At 42.3% G+C, this 17,815-nt stretch overlaps 1 protein-coding gene across 4 annotated transcripts in view; it reads left to right on the top strand.

Moving 5' to 3' along the window:
* KCNK2 (potassium two pore domain channel subfamily K member 2) overlaps window positions 1–17,815 on the top strand; it is a 181,333-nt gene that overhangs the window by 47,888 nt on the left and 115,630 nt on the right. For all 4 annotated transcript variants that reach the window (XM_084832661.1, XM_084832655.1, XM_084832651.1 and 1 more), the window contains exon 3: window positions 1,951–2,068. In XM_084832661.1, the coding sequence (XP_084688787.1) occupies window positions 1,951–2,068 (118 nt within the window). The remainder of the gene's footprint in view (window positions 1–1,950; window positions 2,069–17,815) is intronic.

The following is a 17,815-nucleotide window of genomic DNA, read 5'->3' as shown; positions in this document are numbered from 1 at the left end:
TATTTCATCTTCAGGTCAAATATAAGAACATAAGAAGAGCTGCGCTGGATCAGATCAAGGTCTATCTAGTCCAGCATTCTGTTCACCAGCTACCCACGGAAAACCCACAACCCGCAGGACATGAGTGCAACAGCACCCTCCCTCACCCACAAAATCCAGCACATAGTTTTACAACTATGTTTATGTGCTCTGGTCACTTGACACCTAGGACATGGAATCACTAGTTTATGTGCCTAGTTTCAGCTGGGATTGCCAGTATATAGCTTCAGTACTGGCTTCCACTTCTGGGTAATGAATCTCCCACATATAAATAGCTATATCTAAACAGTGGATTGTATCCAATGGTATCCCGCTGACAAAAGGCTCTTTGATCCAGCAGAGGCTTCCATCAGTGGCAATTTTTGCAAATTCCACCAGGGAGGTGACTTTTGCAATTTCCCTCTTGCCCCCTGCAGCCCCCTGTATACTTCCCATGGTGTTCTGAAGATCCTCCAACCTTTTGGAGAAGATTTAGGGCTCAGAGGGGAAGGCATAAAATTGCCTTCCAACCCATTCCAGTGACAGAAGCTTTCACTGGGTCAAAGAGCCTGTAGGTCAGTGATAGAGTGCAAAGTTTGCATGCAGAAGGTACCAGGTTCGATCCCTGGCATCTCCAGGTAGGGTTGGAAAAACTACTGTCTGAACCCCTGGAGAGCTGTTGCCATTCAGTGTCAACAGTACTCGGCTAGATGGACGAATGGTCTGATTCAGTGTGAGGCAGCTTCCTGTGTTCCTATGTTTCATTACATTTATATCATTGCTATACTGCCCAATAGCTAAAGATCTCTGGGCAGTTCACAAAAATTACTCCCCACAAATACAAGACAATAAAAACATAATATAAAATCTTTAATGTTCAAAATTTAAAAACAATTTAAATAGCTAAAAAACAGTTACAATAAGATTCCTGGATCTAATAAAACAACGGACATAAATGCCCTACTATATGCTGTCAAATGCCTGGGGGTAGAGGAAAGTCTTAACTTGGCACCGAAAAGATGACAATACAGGGTAGACTTCACTGGGAAGAGCATTTCATAATCAGGGCAGCCACCAAAAAAGCCTTCTTGCTTGTTGCCATCTTTATTGCTGTGGGGTGCCTTGGGAGGGCTTCTGCCCTGAAAGGCGGCCAAGAAATATTTTAAATAAATCAATCAATCTTCAGAGCCTCTCTCATGAGCAGAGAGACACCACTGGATACAACCCATTGTACTTTGGTTACGGCTGGTCTACCTTGCACCTTTGCACTTTTTAAAGAGCAGTATGCCTGTGTTCAAAGTGCCTTTCCTTAACCTCTACAACTATAGCCACAGGTTAAAGCTTACCATACTGTCATTGTATACATTCAAAATGTGGTTAATTAAAATGGGGCAAAGGAAACAAGCTACTATGCTGATAGACTTCTCAGCTTCTGCTTTAAAGTAGCTGTCACTTTGTATAATAGGCAGTGAATGTCCAGGTGATGGTTCTCAATTAGAAATGGAGAGAATAATCAGGAAAGCAGTTAAAGCATCTGCTTTTATATTCTACCAGGAATCAGATCTTTGTAAAGTCTACAGAAGATGATGAGATTATCTGCCTTCTAGCAGCAGCGATTGCTGTATTGAACCCCTAATGACTTAACAGTGTAACTCTTGAGCTCTTGCCGGTATAAAACAGAAAGGGTAACTAAGAACTGCGGAAATGAGTAATATTTTGCATTTCATTAATACTATAGGCTTAGGTCAGGTGCTGCTGAAGTTGAACTCAGTTTCAGAACTTCACAAAACATTTGTGTTGCCTTATTTTATTTTATTTAAATCGGCTGATGTCTGATAAGTTACTTTCGTTTCACAGATGTACAGAACACTATATTATAACAGTGTTGTTTATATTTCCCAAATGTTGACAAATATCTCTTTAAACTTGCAGCAAGTAGTGGCAGCAATAAATGCAGGAGTCAATCCAAAAGGAAATGCACCTATTCAAGTCAGTCATTGGGATTTGGGAAGTTCCTTCTTCTTTGCTGGCACTGTTATTACCACCATAGGTAGGACACAATTTATTATTCTGTTTTGAACAGTGTATTACATAGAACAAATTTAGCTTAAAATATATGCTTATATTCTTATTTAGCAAATTTTGTTTATTTTAATATTAGTTTTTATATTTTAAGTATGGAGATGTTGGTAAAATATTTGTTCATAGACATAATATTTACATTTATAAGAATTGGTAATAGTATAAAAACTTCAGTGGAAAGTAGATTTACATCATGTTGAAGGTGGTAATTTAATTTCATGCGAATTGGAATATTCATGCTTTAAAACAATTTGTACTTTAAATTGTTGATGTAGGTCTCTAAAGTGACGTTCTTAATTCCATCCAGCTATTCTTATACATTTTAGGTGAGGTCTCAATATTCTGAGGAGTCAGTTTCAGAGATATTCTTTTTTAACCTGCAATGGATAAATACAGATCTAATTACATTGAATTTTATTAGATTTCTGATCACACGCAACAACTCATGACCAAAATTCTCTTTAACACTGTATGTTGCGCATCCATTATTATTATTATCGTTGTTATTTACATTTATATATTGTCTTTATTTCGTCTTGCAAGAAACCCAAGGCAGCAGACATAGTCCTCCCCATCTGTATTTTATCCTCACAATAAACCCTGTGAGGTACAGTAGGCTGAGAGTCGGTGACTGGCCGAAAGTCACCCAGTGAGCTTCATGGCCAAGTGGGGACTAGAATCCAGATCGTCTTAGTCCCAGTCCAACATTCTAACACCTGCACCGCACTGGCTCTCTTTAATGCAGATACTACATGGACAGTTGCACCATACGAAAGTAGACATTTTAAACATGTTTTAAACACAGGTCTCCTCTGGTCACACACAAAGAGAAATGGGGTTTGACAGCAAAGGGTGAGGATGAGTGCAGAACCCTTTCCTTCCTACAGTCTATCACCCTGCAGTCTCTTCTCTCAAGTATTGCCCCCTTCAGCCATTCTAGAAGTTAGGTTTATGTATGTTGTTCGCCCATCCTATTGTAAAGTAAGTTTTTTGCCTGTTCATACCAAACACTTAAGAAGCCCCAAGAGGCTTTTCAACTGTTTGATATAAACACTTGAAAATCCCACGCTAGCCACCATTACCCCTTCCCTGTTATGCCCTTTCCTTTTCCAAAGCCAAAAAAGCATTACCTTGGGGAAGGAGAAGGGGATAACAGGTGGCATTCACACAGGAGAGGCCCCACCCCATGATCCCCCATGGGAAATTATGCTCTGAACATCATTTCCAGCTGAGGAGGAAGCCATACCAGGTCTTCCACATAGATGGGGTAGTATCCAGTGTTAGTCCTACTCAGAGTAGACCTATTGAAATGAATAAGACATAGGTTAGTCATGACTAATGTAAATTCTGTTCATTTCAATGGGTCTACTCTAAGCAGGACCAACATTGGATACTACCCATGGAAGCCCTCTATCACCTGCGACATTGTCCCCAGTCTAAAGCTTTTTGAGGAGAAGAGAGAGGGTGAACTAACAAAGAAGTGGGGTGCAAGCCCATTCTCCCAATCTTTCTGGTGTTCTGCCTTGCAGAGGAGGCCGTAGGATTGAGCTACAAGCTAAAGACAACTTTACCCCAAAATGTTTTGCAGTGGACTATGCATATGTATAAATGATCTTTTGTGCTGCTGTGTTTTAATTCATGTGATAGACAATAACAGTACAGATTGTGATAAAGATGATTGAGAAGGAATTAATGGGAATGATGCACAACAAGGAGATGTCAGTGTGTGGAATTTTTAGTTCTTTTGAAGTTTTATCATCATCATCATCTCATCTTGTTTGAGCATGAGATTTAAGTGACTTAGGGTGCAATTGTATGCATGTTTAGACAGAAAAAAGCCCTACAACTCCCAGGATTCCCCAGCCAGCCACATTGGGAGTTGTAGGATTTTTTTCTGTCTAAACATGTATAGGATTGCACCCTTAGAGAGCAAACCTATGGTCCCTAGAAAGTCTCTGCGGGGCCATAGCATAGTTTGGATTACTGGATCTGAGATTGGAGACAGCGCTCTGACTTCAAACCCAGGAGTCTGAGCTCCCCTCTCCCTCACCACCGGCACAGAGAGAACCGTGCTGGCTGCCTCTCCAAGCTCACAAAAGAGACCTTGGAGAGGAGGGAAAGGGGGGTGCTGGTGAGTGGGGAGGGGAGGATACTGGGGCGGCCAGATAATGAACAATCCTCCAGCTGCCCCAGCCTCCTTGTCTCCTGCTCCCCAATGCCTCAGCTAGATGGGCAAAAATGCCCATCTAGCTAAAATGCATAGTGATGGGAGTGTGGAGGCAACAATTGCCTCCTTCTCCTCCTGCAATGCATAGGATGGCCATCACCTCTGAGTTCAGAGGCTGATGGGCATCCAGGTAGTATTGCACCCTTGTAATTGTTTCATAGTGGGGCAGTTTGGGCTGAAGTTAAGAAACTTGTTTGGATTGTTAAAGTTAATTTTTTAAAAAAATATTTATTATTTATGGTATTTCAGTCCTACCTTTCTCAAGGTGGCAAAACAAAAATATAAAATTTAAAGCAATAACTAAAACATAATAAAAAATCAATGTTGCATGTAAAACTATAATGTAAAAAGGTGGGCAGATTCATTTGGGCTGAGGAGATGCTTTGGTCCCAAGCCATTTAGGGCTCTGAAGGTTAGAACCTCCGCTTTTAATTTAGCTCAGAAATGAATTGGTAACCATTACTCTAAAGTTATATACTCCAATCTGCCATACCTAGTATGCAGCCACATTCTGGACCGCGCTGAACAGTTTTCAAAGGCAGTCCCACATTGCAGTAACCAGGGCGTGAATGATTGTGGCTATATCCATGTTCTCAAGAAAAAGGCAGAAATGTTGACTTACTGCGTGGCTGCTGCAAAAAAGGCAAATTTCATTTGGAAAGGAATAGACAATAAAACTGCCGATATCAAATTGCCTTTATACAAATCTGTGGTGCAACTTCACTTGGGAATACTGTGTACAGTTCTGTTCAGTGCACCTCAAAATAAATATTACAGAGCAGGAAAAGGTGGAGAAAAGGGCAACCAAAGTACTCATGGGGCTGGAGCAACTCCCCTATGAAGAAAGGTTATGTTTGGGGTTTTAAAATTATGCATGGGGTGGAGAAAGTGGCTAGGAGGACTTTTCCACTCCCTTTTTCATAATGCTAGAACCTGGGATCACCCAATGAAGCTGAAAGTTGGGAAATTTAGGACAGATAAATTGAAGCACTTCACATACAGCATAGTTAAATTATGGAATTCGCTACCACAAGATTAGGGATGGTGTTGGTGCCCGATTCCATCCAGGAATCTGGCAGAACCCCCCCTGTCCACACTCCCAAGCCTTGCTCGCCGAGCCCCTGCTCAGCAAGCGGTTCACATTCACCTCACGGCCTTGTCAAGTTCCGGGGTCGCATGAAAATGTGCATTTTGAGAATATACATATTTACGTAGGCGCAAAAATGCACATTTCACAAATGTGCATTTTTGCACATGAGCGAAAATGCACATTCTCGCTAAATGCACATTTCCATGCATGTGCAGATATGCACATTTTTGCGATCACCATTTTATTTTTCAAATAATGGTGACCATGGAGCTTGATGAGGCCACTGGAGTGAGTGCAGGTTGCTCCATGAGTGTGGGAGGGGTTCGAGCGCAGTCCAGGGACTGGTGAGCGGGGGCAGGGGCTGGGTGGGCACCCAGAGAATCCAGATGGGGGTGGGTTCTCACATCCCTACGCAAGATGTAGTGATAGCCACTAACTTGGATGGCTTTAAAATGAGATTAGACAAGTCCATGGAGAATAAGGCTATCAATGGCTATATATTACTTCCAGTATTAGAGGCAGTATACCTATCAATACCAGTTAATGGGAACACAAGTGGGAGGGTGTTATTGCAGTCATATCCTGCTTGTGATTTACCCATAGGCATCTGGTTGGTCACTGAGAGAACAGAATGCTGGACTAGATAGGCAGTTGGTCTGATCCTGCAGGGCTCTCCTTATGTTCTTGTGATTAGAAGGAGTAGTGAAACCTTATCCCAAAAAGGCTGAACATCAACTCTTAGAGTGTAGTAACACAGCATTTAGTATTAGAGGGAATAAACACAGGCTATAGCTACTTCAGAAGAAATTCAAATCAACTTCCTTTATTAGTGCTTTTATACACATCATTGAAGAAGGCTATCTAACACTGTTTAACTGCATGCACCTACTAAAGCTGGGTTATGAGTGTAAGTAAATGAAGGCATGAGATATAGTCACTTGCTTCCCTCAGAGAGCACATGTTGCTTGTTTCAGAGGCAAAGAGGAAGGAAGGAGAGGGAGTAGGGGAAAAGAACCAATCACATTATGGGACAACAAGGGGGATGAACAAGACAAGCGGCTGTTGATACAACATGTTCTCTATCGCCCCATACTGTCTGGAAGCATGTGGAGTTGTTTCTGTTATCCAACAGTAACCCCCAAACAACAGTGCCCCCACTTGTCTAAATAAAGTTTCAGTTTCAACTGCTACTGCCTCCCCGGGATTAGAAGACAGAAGAGTAGAGACAGAGTGTCTTTCCAAAATAGTGGAAACCTGTTGTTTCATCTAGATGTTAAGCAGCATGGGAGACCAGTCAGAACCTTTAAACAGCCCCTAGTCCAAAGGCCAGCAGTCTTCCACCACCACCTTCTGGAACAGCCTGATAAGTAGGTCCAAAGTGCCTTTGTGTTCCATTCTGCTAGGCAATACAGAAGGATACCATGATTAGTGATACTGAATACTACTAAAAAATCCAGGAGGATCAATAGGTTGACACTGACCCCATCCATCTCCTGGCACAGTCATCCACTAAGGTGACTGAGGCAAAAAAAAAAAAAAAATCCTCTCAAAACCTCTCAAAACCATCTCTGGATCTAGATTGGAATGGATCAATCAATCTGTTTCTTCTAAGTATACCTGGAGTTGGGTTGCTACCCCATGCTGAACACCTTGCCTGAGAACGGCAGTTCTGATGCAGGGTGATAGTTGTTAAAAGTCATTTGGGTTAAATGATGGTCTTTAAAGAAGGTACAGTAAAGAACCACTGGGACCTTACTTTCTGTGGATTATACATTTTTGTTAGAACAACAGGGTGAGGATTTGTTTCCAGGTAAAGGAATGTATGCAGGACAGACAAGAGATCAAATGGTTAGCTTTTTAAAGCTGTGCTGAGAGGACCTTCATTACAAACTATGATTGATATTTTCTCCTATAGTAATCCATTCTAGAAGTAGATTGAATACACTCCTAAACTGAAGCAAGAGGGAATCATCCAAAGTCTTGTCCTCTTAGTTGCCCTCCATCATGATAGTTTTGTATTATAACATTTCTATCCCTTATCAACTTTTCAGAAGATCTGACAATACTTCAAACTTACATTGTTTCAGAGTACTTGCAATCTTCTAAGATACTGCTGTTCGCAATAACCATTTATCAATATGATTGACATATGTTTTTGTATTACAGGAGCATTTACAGTCCATCTATGATGACTGTACATAGGAGTTAACTCTTGCTGAGTTGCAGTTGATTCTTTGCTGAGTTGCAGCTACGCTGCCTCATTACATGAGTAAAATCCCTGCTTTTCATTGAGATGCATGTGATAAAAGCAGAAGAGGTTTCGGTGTCCTTAACTTTCAGCTATTGTATACAGCTCTCGACACCTCATCTCAAACATGCAATATTACTGCTGAAGAAGGTATAGACCATATCATGCAAATGGGAACATCACCCCTTTAGAAGGCAGTCACAGTTGGTATTATTTAGATTACACATATTTTTTCACATATGTTTGGTCTCTTCATTTGAGCAATCCCAATTAGTCTTTGGGAGGACTTTGTGTGGACAAATATAATGTGTGTCACATACATGGTGGTAGATAACAATTCCTGTGATTGAAGTTGCTGGAAACAGCGATGCTACAGTCACATAAATTACTGCTAGCTGTTTGTGAGCAGAGATGGGGTAATGAAGAGACAGGCAATAAAGGCTTGGATTCAAATTGGGCCACATTTATTGAAATATCTGCAAAAGGGAAACCTAGGACGGGCCCTGACTGTGCCAGTGGCTAGCTGGCACTTTTATGGGCGAAAACACACCCAGCCTGAGGGGTGGCATGTCAGTGTCGCCGCCCCTCCGGCTACCCCATATGGGGGAGGTAGACCTTCCCCTGTCACCCCCTCCCGGTGCCACCAAACACCTGGGTGAGTGGGGTGAGTCGGTCTCCCAGGCAACCCTTATCCCCCTGCCGAGATGCAGAACCAGTTCGGGAGGCCTCAGGCATCACCTGTGAACATAAGATGCCTCTGCATCTCACCACCCCTAATCTCGTTCTCCTTTGCCCGTCCTAGCCACCACCAAGCCTATTGCTTGTGAACTCCCCCCACCTGTGCAGAAGAACTTCCCGCAAGCCCCTTTGCAGATCAGACAGAAATATGTCGTTCCCTGCATCAGACAGGAGCACGTGTCTGTAGAGCTCCCTCCCTGTCCACTGATTTCCTAATGAGTGATGATCCCATCACCATGTTTGTATAGCCCAAGGGCTATTTCCCGTTCCACCGTCTGATGAGCCCTTCCATGGCCTGGTCAGAACATTCCGCACTTCCTTCTTGTGAACACACAAGACCAATTGTAGATATCCTCAGCACACAGTCCTGGATAACTTGGACTTGGCCAAGGCCTGAAGAATGAGGTCCTTGCCTTCGCACAGCCAGGTCATACCCCCTTAGATGCAGCGCCAAGCCTGCAGGGGAGCCCGCACGTTACGTTGATGGAATAGAGTGGAGAAGCACTATAACTGTAAATCACATCTGCCAAGCCCCTGCACTAGGGATGGCGGAGAATTTCTCCCCGAAACTTCGGGGGGCCGAGCGCCAAGGTGTTCGGCCCCCCGAACAAGTTTTGGGGAGAAATCCTCCGCACCCCCCCTGCCCCCCGTGCCCCCCCGGGACGGGACTTACCTTCGCCGAATGTCCCTCCCGGCGGCGGGTCCGGCCGGCGGTTCGGCGGGTGTTCGTGCGGGGTGGGAGCGGCAGCCGGTCTTTCGACTGGCTGCCGCCGCCGCCATTCCAATAAAAGAAAAAAGAAAAAAAAGCCCCCTGATAGGCTACGTGACGATTCACGTAGCCTATCACGGCTAGATTTGCAAAGTCAGCCGTGATAGGCTATGTCAATCGTCACGTAGCCTATCACGGGTGACTTAAAAAAAAAAAAAGCGCGTACGGATAATGGTGGCCCCCATAGGGAGCCGCCATTCCCGTTCCTTATTTGGTCGCTGTAGTCTACGTAAAGATTTACGTAGACTACAGCGACTAAATAAGGAACGCGAATGGCGGCTCCCTATGGGGGCCGCCATTAGCGTACAAGCTTTTTTTTTTTTAAAGTCACCTGTGATAGGCTACGTGACGATTGATGTAGCCTATCACGGCTGACTTTGCAGATCTAGCCGTGATAGGCTACGTGAATCGTCACGTAGCCTATCAGGGGGCGTTTTTTTTTTTTAAACTTTTGTGTTTGCGGCCGGGCGAGGCAGGAAGCCTCCTCCCTGGCCTGAATTTCGGCCGGGGCGAGGCGGGAAGCCTCCCCCCCCGGCCTGAACTTCGCGGGGGGAGCAGCGAAGTGCCTCCCCCCACCGCGAACATCCTTCGACGACAGGTAAGGGACTTTCGTCCACCCCTACCCTGCACACGGGCACACTGGGACAGTCCAAGCTGGGAACCACAGCTTGACGTAAGACCACTGACCATCCCCGAACACCGTGCTGTGACCACATGTGCACATGCACGGGTTCACGTCCATTCCATTGATCTAAAGGAGATAAAGGAGAACAGTAAGTGGCAAAAAGGGAGTGGCAGTACCTTGGCATCAAGGAAGACCCACACGTAGGACCTGAAGCCTTGGGGTGCCCCCTGGCCATCGCCTTCACTTGATCCGGTCCCAAAACTTAAAGACGCAGCTGTAGGAGCAACCCCAATGCAAAAGAATGTCTCCTAAAATGGATTGCCTAGCCTGAGAGTACTCAATGCTAGCTTAGTAACAGTCGTGCAGATTAATGTCGCCAGCCTCCAGCGCGATAATGGATATCTGCTCTGTGAGGGGCACGGGGCATAAAGAGGCTTCACCAGCTCCTCCCCTACAAAGTGGCGCCACAAGGGATGCCCAATAGCATCCTGAGATGTCTTCTCACCCCATCCGCCCACAACGCTCCCCCCCCACGGCCAGGCAAGCCGGACGTGGGGGTAGGGCATTTCTGTGATTGCCTGGTTCACATACTATGTTTGTTCATGTGAGAATGAGCACACAAAACTGAGAATGTAAACACAAAAGGTCAGGACTCCTCCCACGGAGGGCAGGAATACACATTGTGTGAACAGCTGAAAGGGGACAGCATGACAGAAGTTTATAACGTTACAAATGGTATGAAGAGAGCAAACTGAGAGACTTTTTTTCTCTCACATAGACAGTACTAGAACCTGTCTACTCCACTGAAATGGATTGGCAGTAGGTTAAGGACAACCTCAGTGTATGTTAATGTGTCTCTAGCTTCCAATTTTGTCGCCGGATTGCTTGAAACATCCTCATGTCCTACAGTCACCTGTGGTGCACATCTTTTGCTCTTATGCTTTGATTATGACACAGATAACCTTTGATATTTTATGGGATAATGTTTGTTTAAGGTGGATTCTGGCTCTGTGCAAGGGGATCATCAGACCTCTGCAACGTGTGGTGATCTCCAGCATTCTTCTGGTCTTATAATATAATGTCATGCAAAGCTACTTCATTTTCTGAAACTAAAAAGATAGCAAGCAATTACTGACATTCTGGAAGATATGCTTCAGTTTATGGCAGGTCTGAGCTAGTATTTAACAGACTAGAAGTAAATCCTTATAGATTCACATTTGTGATTAGAGACCTGGTCTATGAGTTCAAACAAATTTTTATTACAAAGAATGTTTCTTTCTCCAGTCTATGTCCCCTGTGGGCACAGGCATTTCTTCTGAGGTCAGAACATTTTCTGTCTTGTTATGTAGTTTATTGATTCAGCTGAACAAAAGGGAATTGTACTTTTAACTCTATTCTTGCTGGCAGAATTTTACAACAGTAAAATTTTACTGCAGATGGAATATGTGCAGAGCCACAAGTTTGAGCTGGACATTACTGATTTGTGAGCTCTCCCACACCCACACTGCCTACCATCACTAAAGCACCTCCAATTGACACTGCTAGAGTTTAGGATATTTGAAAAGATGTGGAGTATTTACAGCATTAAGTATTGAGCTAAAACAGGTAGGTGTTCCAACATTTGAAAATAAAATAAAGGAAGATTTAGGCTCCACCCCTGACTATCAACACTCTGACCTACTGCCACCCCCTCACATACCCCACTTTCATCATGCCCATTCATATTGCTAATCCCATGGGGCAGCATCCAATGGGGCACTTACACCCCTGCTGATTCCCTTCCTCTCCATTGATTTCCTTCTGCAAGCAGGAAATCAATGGAGCACACAACGGAATCTTGTTAATTCCATTGCGCAAGCGGGACCCACTCCTCATGCAAGGGAGATTTAGTGTTTCCTAGAGGAAGCACTGAAATGAGCAGAAATTCTCATTTCTGGAAGAAGGCAGGTCAGTGGAATTCCCTTATGCGAGCTCTACCAACCTGCTTTCTTCCAGATTCGAGCTTGTTTCAGGTTGCCCCTGGAAGCACTAAATCACTGTTGTGCAAGTGGTGGGATCCCTTTGAGCAATGGAATTGGCAGGGTGTAGGATCGTTAGGAACGGAAATGCCCCGTTGGATACTGCACATGGCTACCACAGCTCTTGCCTATACTGGCACTTCCAGCTCTGAGTGCCATATTTTTGTTTTTGTTTACATGCAAGAAACATTGTTAAATTGTGTATGTTCATACACAAACATATGGAAGCAGGGTCTGGAGGGTTTAGGGAAGGAACTATGTGATCAGCAAGGAATTGTACTATTAACTTTATTTTTGCTGGCAGAATATTACTACAGTCATATAGAATGTGTATTATGCCAAATATTTTCCTAGTTCAATGTTCCTTAATGTTTTCATTATTTGAACTGTTCTCATTATGAGTTGTAGCTGCCCTGAAGGCCCATTAAATGACGTACAAAGATGAGTATACCAAGCCAATTCCAAATCAGGAAAATTCTCTCCATTGCTAACTTTGATCACAATAGATGTGATAAAATATGGTTCTACCCTTAAAGGTAGCATAAACATAATTTTAAAGAAATAATATCCCCCCTATTCCCTCTGAACAAGAATTGTGGGTTTATTGCTGCCTTTTGGGATGGGGTCACTTAATTTTACTTTTATGGGGATGCCAATTTATTTATTTACATATCTAAATATTCAGATTACAGAGCTCATTGCTGATTAAGATGGAACTTTATAAATAGGGCAGTAACCTAAAGTTTACACAGTGCATTTTTATTCTCATCCAATACAATTAACATACCTATGCCATTCTTTTTATTATTCTCAACAACATCCCCCCCACACACGCACACACACATTCTTTTTTCTCTTTGGATTGATTCTTTTTTTATTAAGCTTTTCATTGTGTTTTTAACAAAACAGATTGTGAAGAAATAAAAGAAAAGGGAAATAAATAAATAAATTACATGCATAGAAATATCAGTTCCATTAAATACAACATTCTAAAAAAAATCAGGAGTTTATGCATAAGCTTAATTATGCAAAAGTAGACCAAATATCCATATATTTATCCATTTGCGAGTGGCACTTGTATATAGGGATGTACGGACTGTGTAAAATCCGCTCCGTCTGTGTTTCGCGGATTGTCAGATGCCTTTTGTTCTGTTGTCCGCCCATAGACAAATGCAAATATATATATTTTTTGTTGTGCGGAAAAATATGCAAACAATTATGTAAGTATTTACATAAGTATTTACATAATTTACCTTAGTATGTAATATTTAGTGTATTGTCTCCCATTCCATTCAATGTTTCCTCAGCAGAAACGTACATACAGTCAGGGCCAGAAATATTGGAACAAGGATAACTGTTTTGGCAGTTGACAGAACGGCCTGCCACCCCCCGCGGATTCCCCCCGGGACGAGACTTACCTGGGGCGGATGTTCCGGACAGTGGCGGCTCCAGCGGCAGCTTCGGTGGCGGCGGCTGGTCTTTCGACCGGCTGCCGTGGCCACCATTTGCATTCTGGTCTTTGCCGTGATAGGCTACGTAAGTCTTTACGTAGCCTATCACTGCAAGCCAATAAAAAAACCCACAAAAAACGGCGTACACAAATGGCAGCTACGGCGGCCACCATTTGCGTTCCTTATTTTTTGCCGTAGTCTACATAAATATTTACGTAGACTATTACGGTGAAAAAAAAGGGGAATGCAAATAGCGTAGTGGGCGCTATTTGCGTTCCTTTTTTATTCGCTGTTTTTGCCTACGTAGTAAGCTAAAATGGCGAATAAAAAAGGAACGCAAATAGCACCCACTACGCTATTTGTGTTTCCCTTTTTTTTCGCCGTAATAGTCTACGTAAATATTTATGTAGACTAAAATGGTGAAAAATAAGGAATGCAAATGGCGGCGGCCATAGCCGCCGCCTTTTGCATACGCCGGTTGTTTTTTTTACCCAGACGTGATAGGCTATGTAAAGACTTACGTAGCCTATCACAGCTCCCTGGCTGGACATAAATGGCGGCCGCTACGGCGCCCACCATTTGCGTCCACACCAGCCAGTCCGCAGCCGGAAATCCGGCTGCGGACGGCCCTGGCTTGGCTGGCTGCTCTGCGGAGCTGCCACGGAGCAGAGCCGGCCATTGAGGATTCCGGGGGGGGGAGGACTGGATCTCCTCCCCCCCTGTCGAGGATTCTGGGGGGAGCGATGGAGCACCTCCCCCCCCCACAAACACAATCTGCGAAAAGGTAAGTGACTTTCGTACATCCCTATTTTTTTATCTTTACAAATGAAATAAACAGTACCAACAACCTAGTCATTATCTACAGTTTCCAACAATACAGTATTCGTAGGAGGACACAGCAATAATGAAAAAGAAGAAAAAAAAACAGAAGAAGGAAAAGGAAGAAGAAAGCAAGAAAGAAAAAGAAAAAATATAAAAAAGTTACTTAAAAGGATTAAATTTAAACTTCATTACACACACACTTCAAATATCATTCTACTTAAAAGTTATACCTATAACATTGCCAATATTACAATTCAGTACAGCATAGATAATCAACCTTACATTTCAATATCATATCATCAGTCTTATAGCAAGGGAGCAAGCCTACAATTCATTTCCAATAACCATATATTGCCCTTCAGTTAACATATAATAGTAAAGCTTAACAATTTAACCAGCCAAAAATATTACTAATCAAAGTCTCATAATAATGATAGTAATAATAAAAAAGGAAGGAAATTAAAAAGGATAAGTAATAATAATAACTTTATGCTATCTATATTTTAGATAGTGTCATTTCTAAATCTATATATGAATGTATACGTATCTATACACACACAAACAGGAATTTTATTATACAGTATATCATGTCTAATGTAAAAAAAGAGGAAGTAAGAAAAAGAGAGAAAGAAAAAAAGGGGGATCTATGTAAACAGTCCTCTGGACTGGCATACTGCCCGGACCTTATAACCCAAACAAATCTGAAGAAGAAGAAGAATTGAAAAGTTCCCAGCTCACAAGGCTGGGGAAGATGTCTCCCGTGCCTAACTTTGAACACCAGCTAGCCAAGCCTCCACCATTTCATGATCTAAAAACTTTTTCATCTCACCCTCAAAAAGAATGCAAAATATAGCAGGATATTTGATATGATATTGCAGATTCATTTGTCTTGCCTGATTTCTCACCTTGGTAAATTGCCTTCTTTTGTCAGCGATTTCTTTAGTGTAACCTGGAAATAACATAACTTTGTCTCGTGTTGGCCCCCTCAAAAGTTCTCCCACTTCTCTTGCCAAGTGCAAAATATGATTTTTTTGTAGAAACTCTTGCAAATTGAACTATAACAGTTGAGGCAGTCCCTTTGATGCCACGAACTGGACCTGGAACATGGTATGCATGCTCAATATCGAGTAAATAATCAGATGGCAGAGCGAGCAGCTCATGCAGAAATTTATCCAAGAATTTAGAAAGACTTATATCAGCAGGCAGATCTTTGATACCAAGGATACACAGATTCGCTCTACGAGCATATGCCTCCAGTTGCGAAATTCTTGCAGACAGGATATTATGGGAGGCATGCATAGCCGTCTCTTGTGCAGACACCTGGTGTTGGAGAACATTAACTTTCAATTCCATCTTTTGCAAAGAACTATTAATCAAATCCACAGCCCCTTGAAGGTTAGTAATAGGATTTTGGATTGTATCCAGCCTCTTAGCCTGTTCTGCTAATTGAGAAGACAACGTTTTTGTCAGAACCAGCAACTCCTCTACATCTCCGGCATCTCTAGAAACCTTTTCCAAGGGAGGGGTTGGGGGAGTTAGTGGTGGTCCCGCAGCTTTTTTCCTTCCCCTAGATGCTGCCATCCTCCTCTTCCATAAAGAAAGCAAATAACTATAATTACAAACGAACAGTCACTTCAACAGATTTTGCAGGTCCCCAGATATTGTTGGTATTTTTAATTCATAAGTACTTTTGGGGCTCGTCAGCCCTAAAGTCTCACATAGGAGTTTCAAAACAGCTTTGAGTAGATGACGCTCCAGAAAACTGACCTTAGAGTTCAGCTCTTCTGCTGCTCTGCAAAAGGAGTTGTTCTTCCAAGATCTTATCCGGATGGTACTTTAGCTTCCCCTTTTAATTCCAGGGGAAGATGAAAAGGCTTTTCAACCTTTTAAAAGCTGTTTGAGGAGGCAACCTGCGGAGCCTCTGCAGGACGCTTGCCAGGGTGACATGGTTCCTACCGAAACTCTGTACATCATTCAATATTAAAGAGTGTTCCAATACAAAGTTTATCTGTATTATGACCTCCTCCCAAAAGGAGGCGACTGTTGGGTATTGCCAAAACATATGGATAAGAGAAGCGTTAGGATATTGATTCTTTTTGATCTTGTAACCTTATATAAATAATCCCACCTTCCTTAATATATGATGCTGTATTTACAATGCCAACAGATTCCAGCAAAAGGTATTCCCTATCCGCTTCCAGTAAAATCTTGGAATATAAAGGGCTAGCAGAAGTCAAATTGAATCAGAGAAATATATGTTCTTTTGGAGAATATGAAAATGGGGTGCTACAAGTGCAAGTGGCAGAAAATAAGTCTATGTAGTTATGATTGCCTTCATTTTCTTGCAAGTGTCAGTTGATGATAGACCTGAAAACTGATGATGCCATTAAGCAACTTTCCTACTATGGCATAACTGGAATTTGCCAAAACTTAAATTTTGGTTCTACATATGTGGATTGGCAGTGATTTTTTTAAAACAAGGTATTCTATATTTCTGAAATTCAAATTCCAGAGGAAGTTTTTAAAAAGTGACACCTTTTCAAAAAGTAACAGAAAAAAGTTGTGAATGCATACATGTAGCTTTTGCTTATTTTGCATACAATTAACTTTAATTGAATTGTCACAGCCTGTACTTTTTGCATTTCATTGCATTGTTTTTATTTATATTTCCCCCCCTGCACCGTGTGTGTGTGTGTGTGTGTGTGTGTGTGAAAGAGAGAGAGAGAGAGAGAGTGAGAGAGAGAGTGTACACACATACACAAATAGATACCTGCCAATTGGGAATAACATTTCACAGACTAGATGAAATGGACAGTAGTGCATGAAAGCTTATGCCATAATATGTGTATTAGTCTTTAAGGTACAACAAGACTCTACATTGCTTCTATGCATTAACAAAATTCTTTAAATGTAAAATGTTCAAAGGAATGGTCAGTGCCAGACTATGACAGCCTGCTGCCTGTAGCAGAGCACCAAATGTCACTCCTGTCCCCATGCCAGCACCAACACTTTTAAAACACCTTGCTGTACCATTCAGACCCTAATTCCTGCCTTCATTTGTCCTTCACCTAAAGCAACCTGTTGCATGCTCCTGGTCTTGGCAATACCCTATAATCCATCTGCACTTCTTAAAAATACCTAAATATAATCTGACACATGGGGAGTTGTTTTGGTCCATCTATAGTTAGATCCCAACACCAAGCTTTCTTTGTCTTACTCGTTCCGTAGTATAATTTGCCTATTAGAACAACAACTCCAGAATGGTAGAGCTAATATTTGCACAGACTCCTCTACTTCCAAGCTATCTTCTTAATTAAGTTTATTCCGTCTCTTGCTTATTTTCCAAATTCCTGTGTAATATTGCTACATCTAGTCCATTCATACGTAGACTCTGTTGAAATGCCTTCTTCGCGTTTGTCTTTCCCAGTTCATAGAGATCTGTGCCTTCTTTAACTTTTTATTAAAATCAAAAGGCTGCAAACTTACAAATAATTAGGCTGCTTAAATCCAATTAAAGTGTATTGTCTAAAGATGGGCGAATCTCAATGACCTTAAGGTTCTTGGTTTTCCACTACCAAGTTCATTCCATCCCAGTTCTGTACAGGGTTTTTCCCCTTGCACAGAAATACATAATATTTTTGTGTGCATTTTTTGAATGTATCCATTTTTGTGCATATTTTTCAAACACTGTTTTTATATGCATGCCAATTGATTAAAGTGTGTTTGT

Source organism: Heloderma suspectum, chromosome 1 (assembly GCF_057233095.1).
Source record: "Heloderma suspectum isolate Gila_16-S chromosome 1, 16-S_ref, whole genome shotgun sequence".
NCBI lineage: Eukaryota > Metazoa > Chordata > Lepidosauria > Squamata > Helodermatidae > Heloderma > Heloderma suspectum.
Note: the sequence above shows the minus strand (reverse complement) of the source record. Positions and strands in the feature narration are given on the sequence as shown.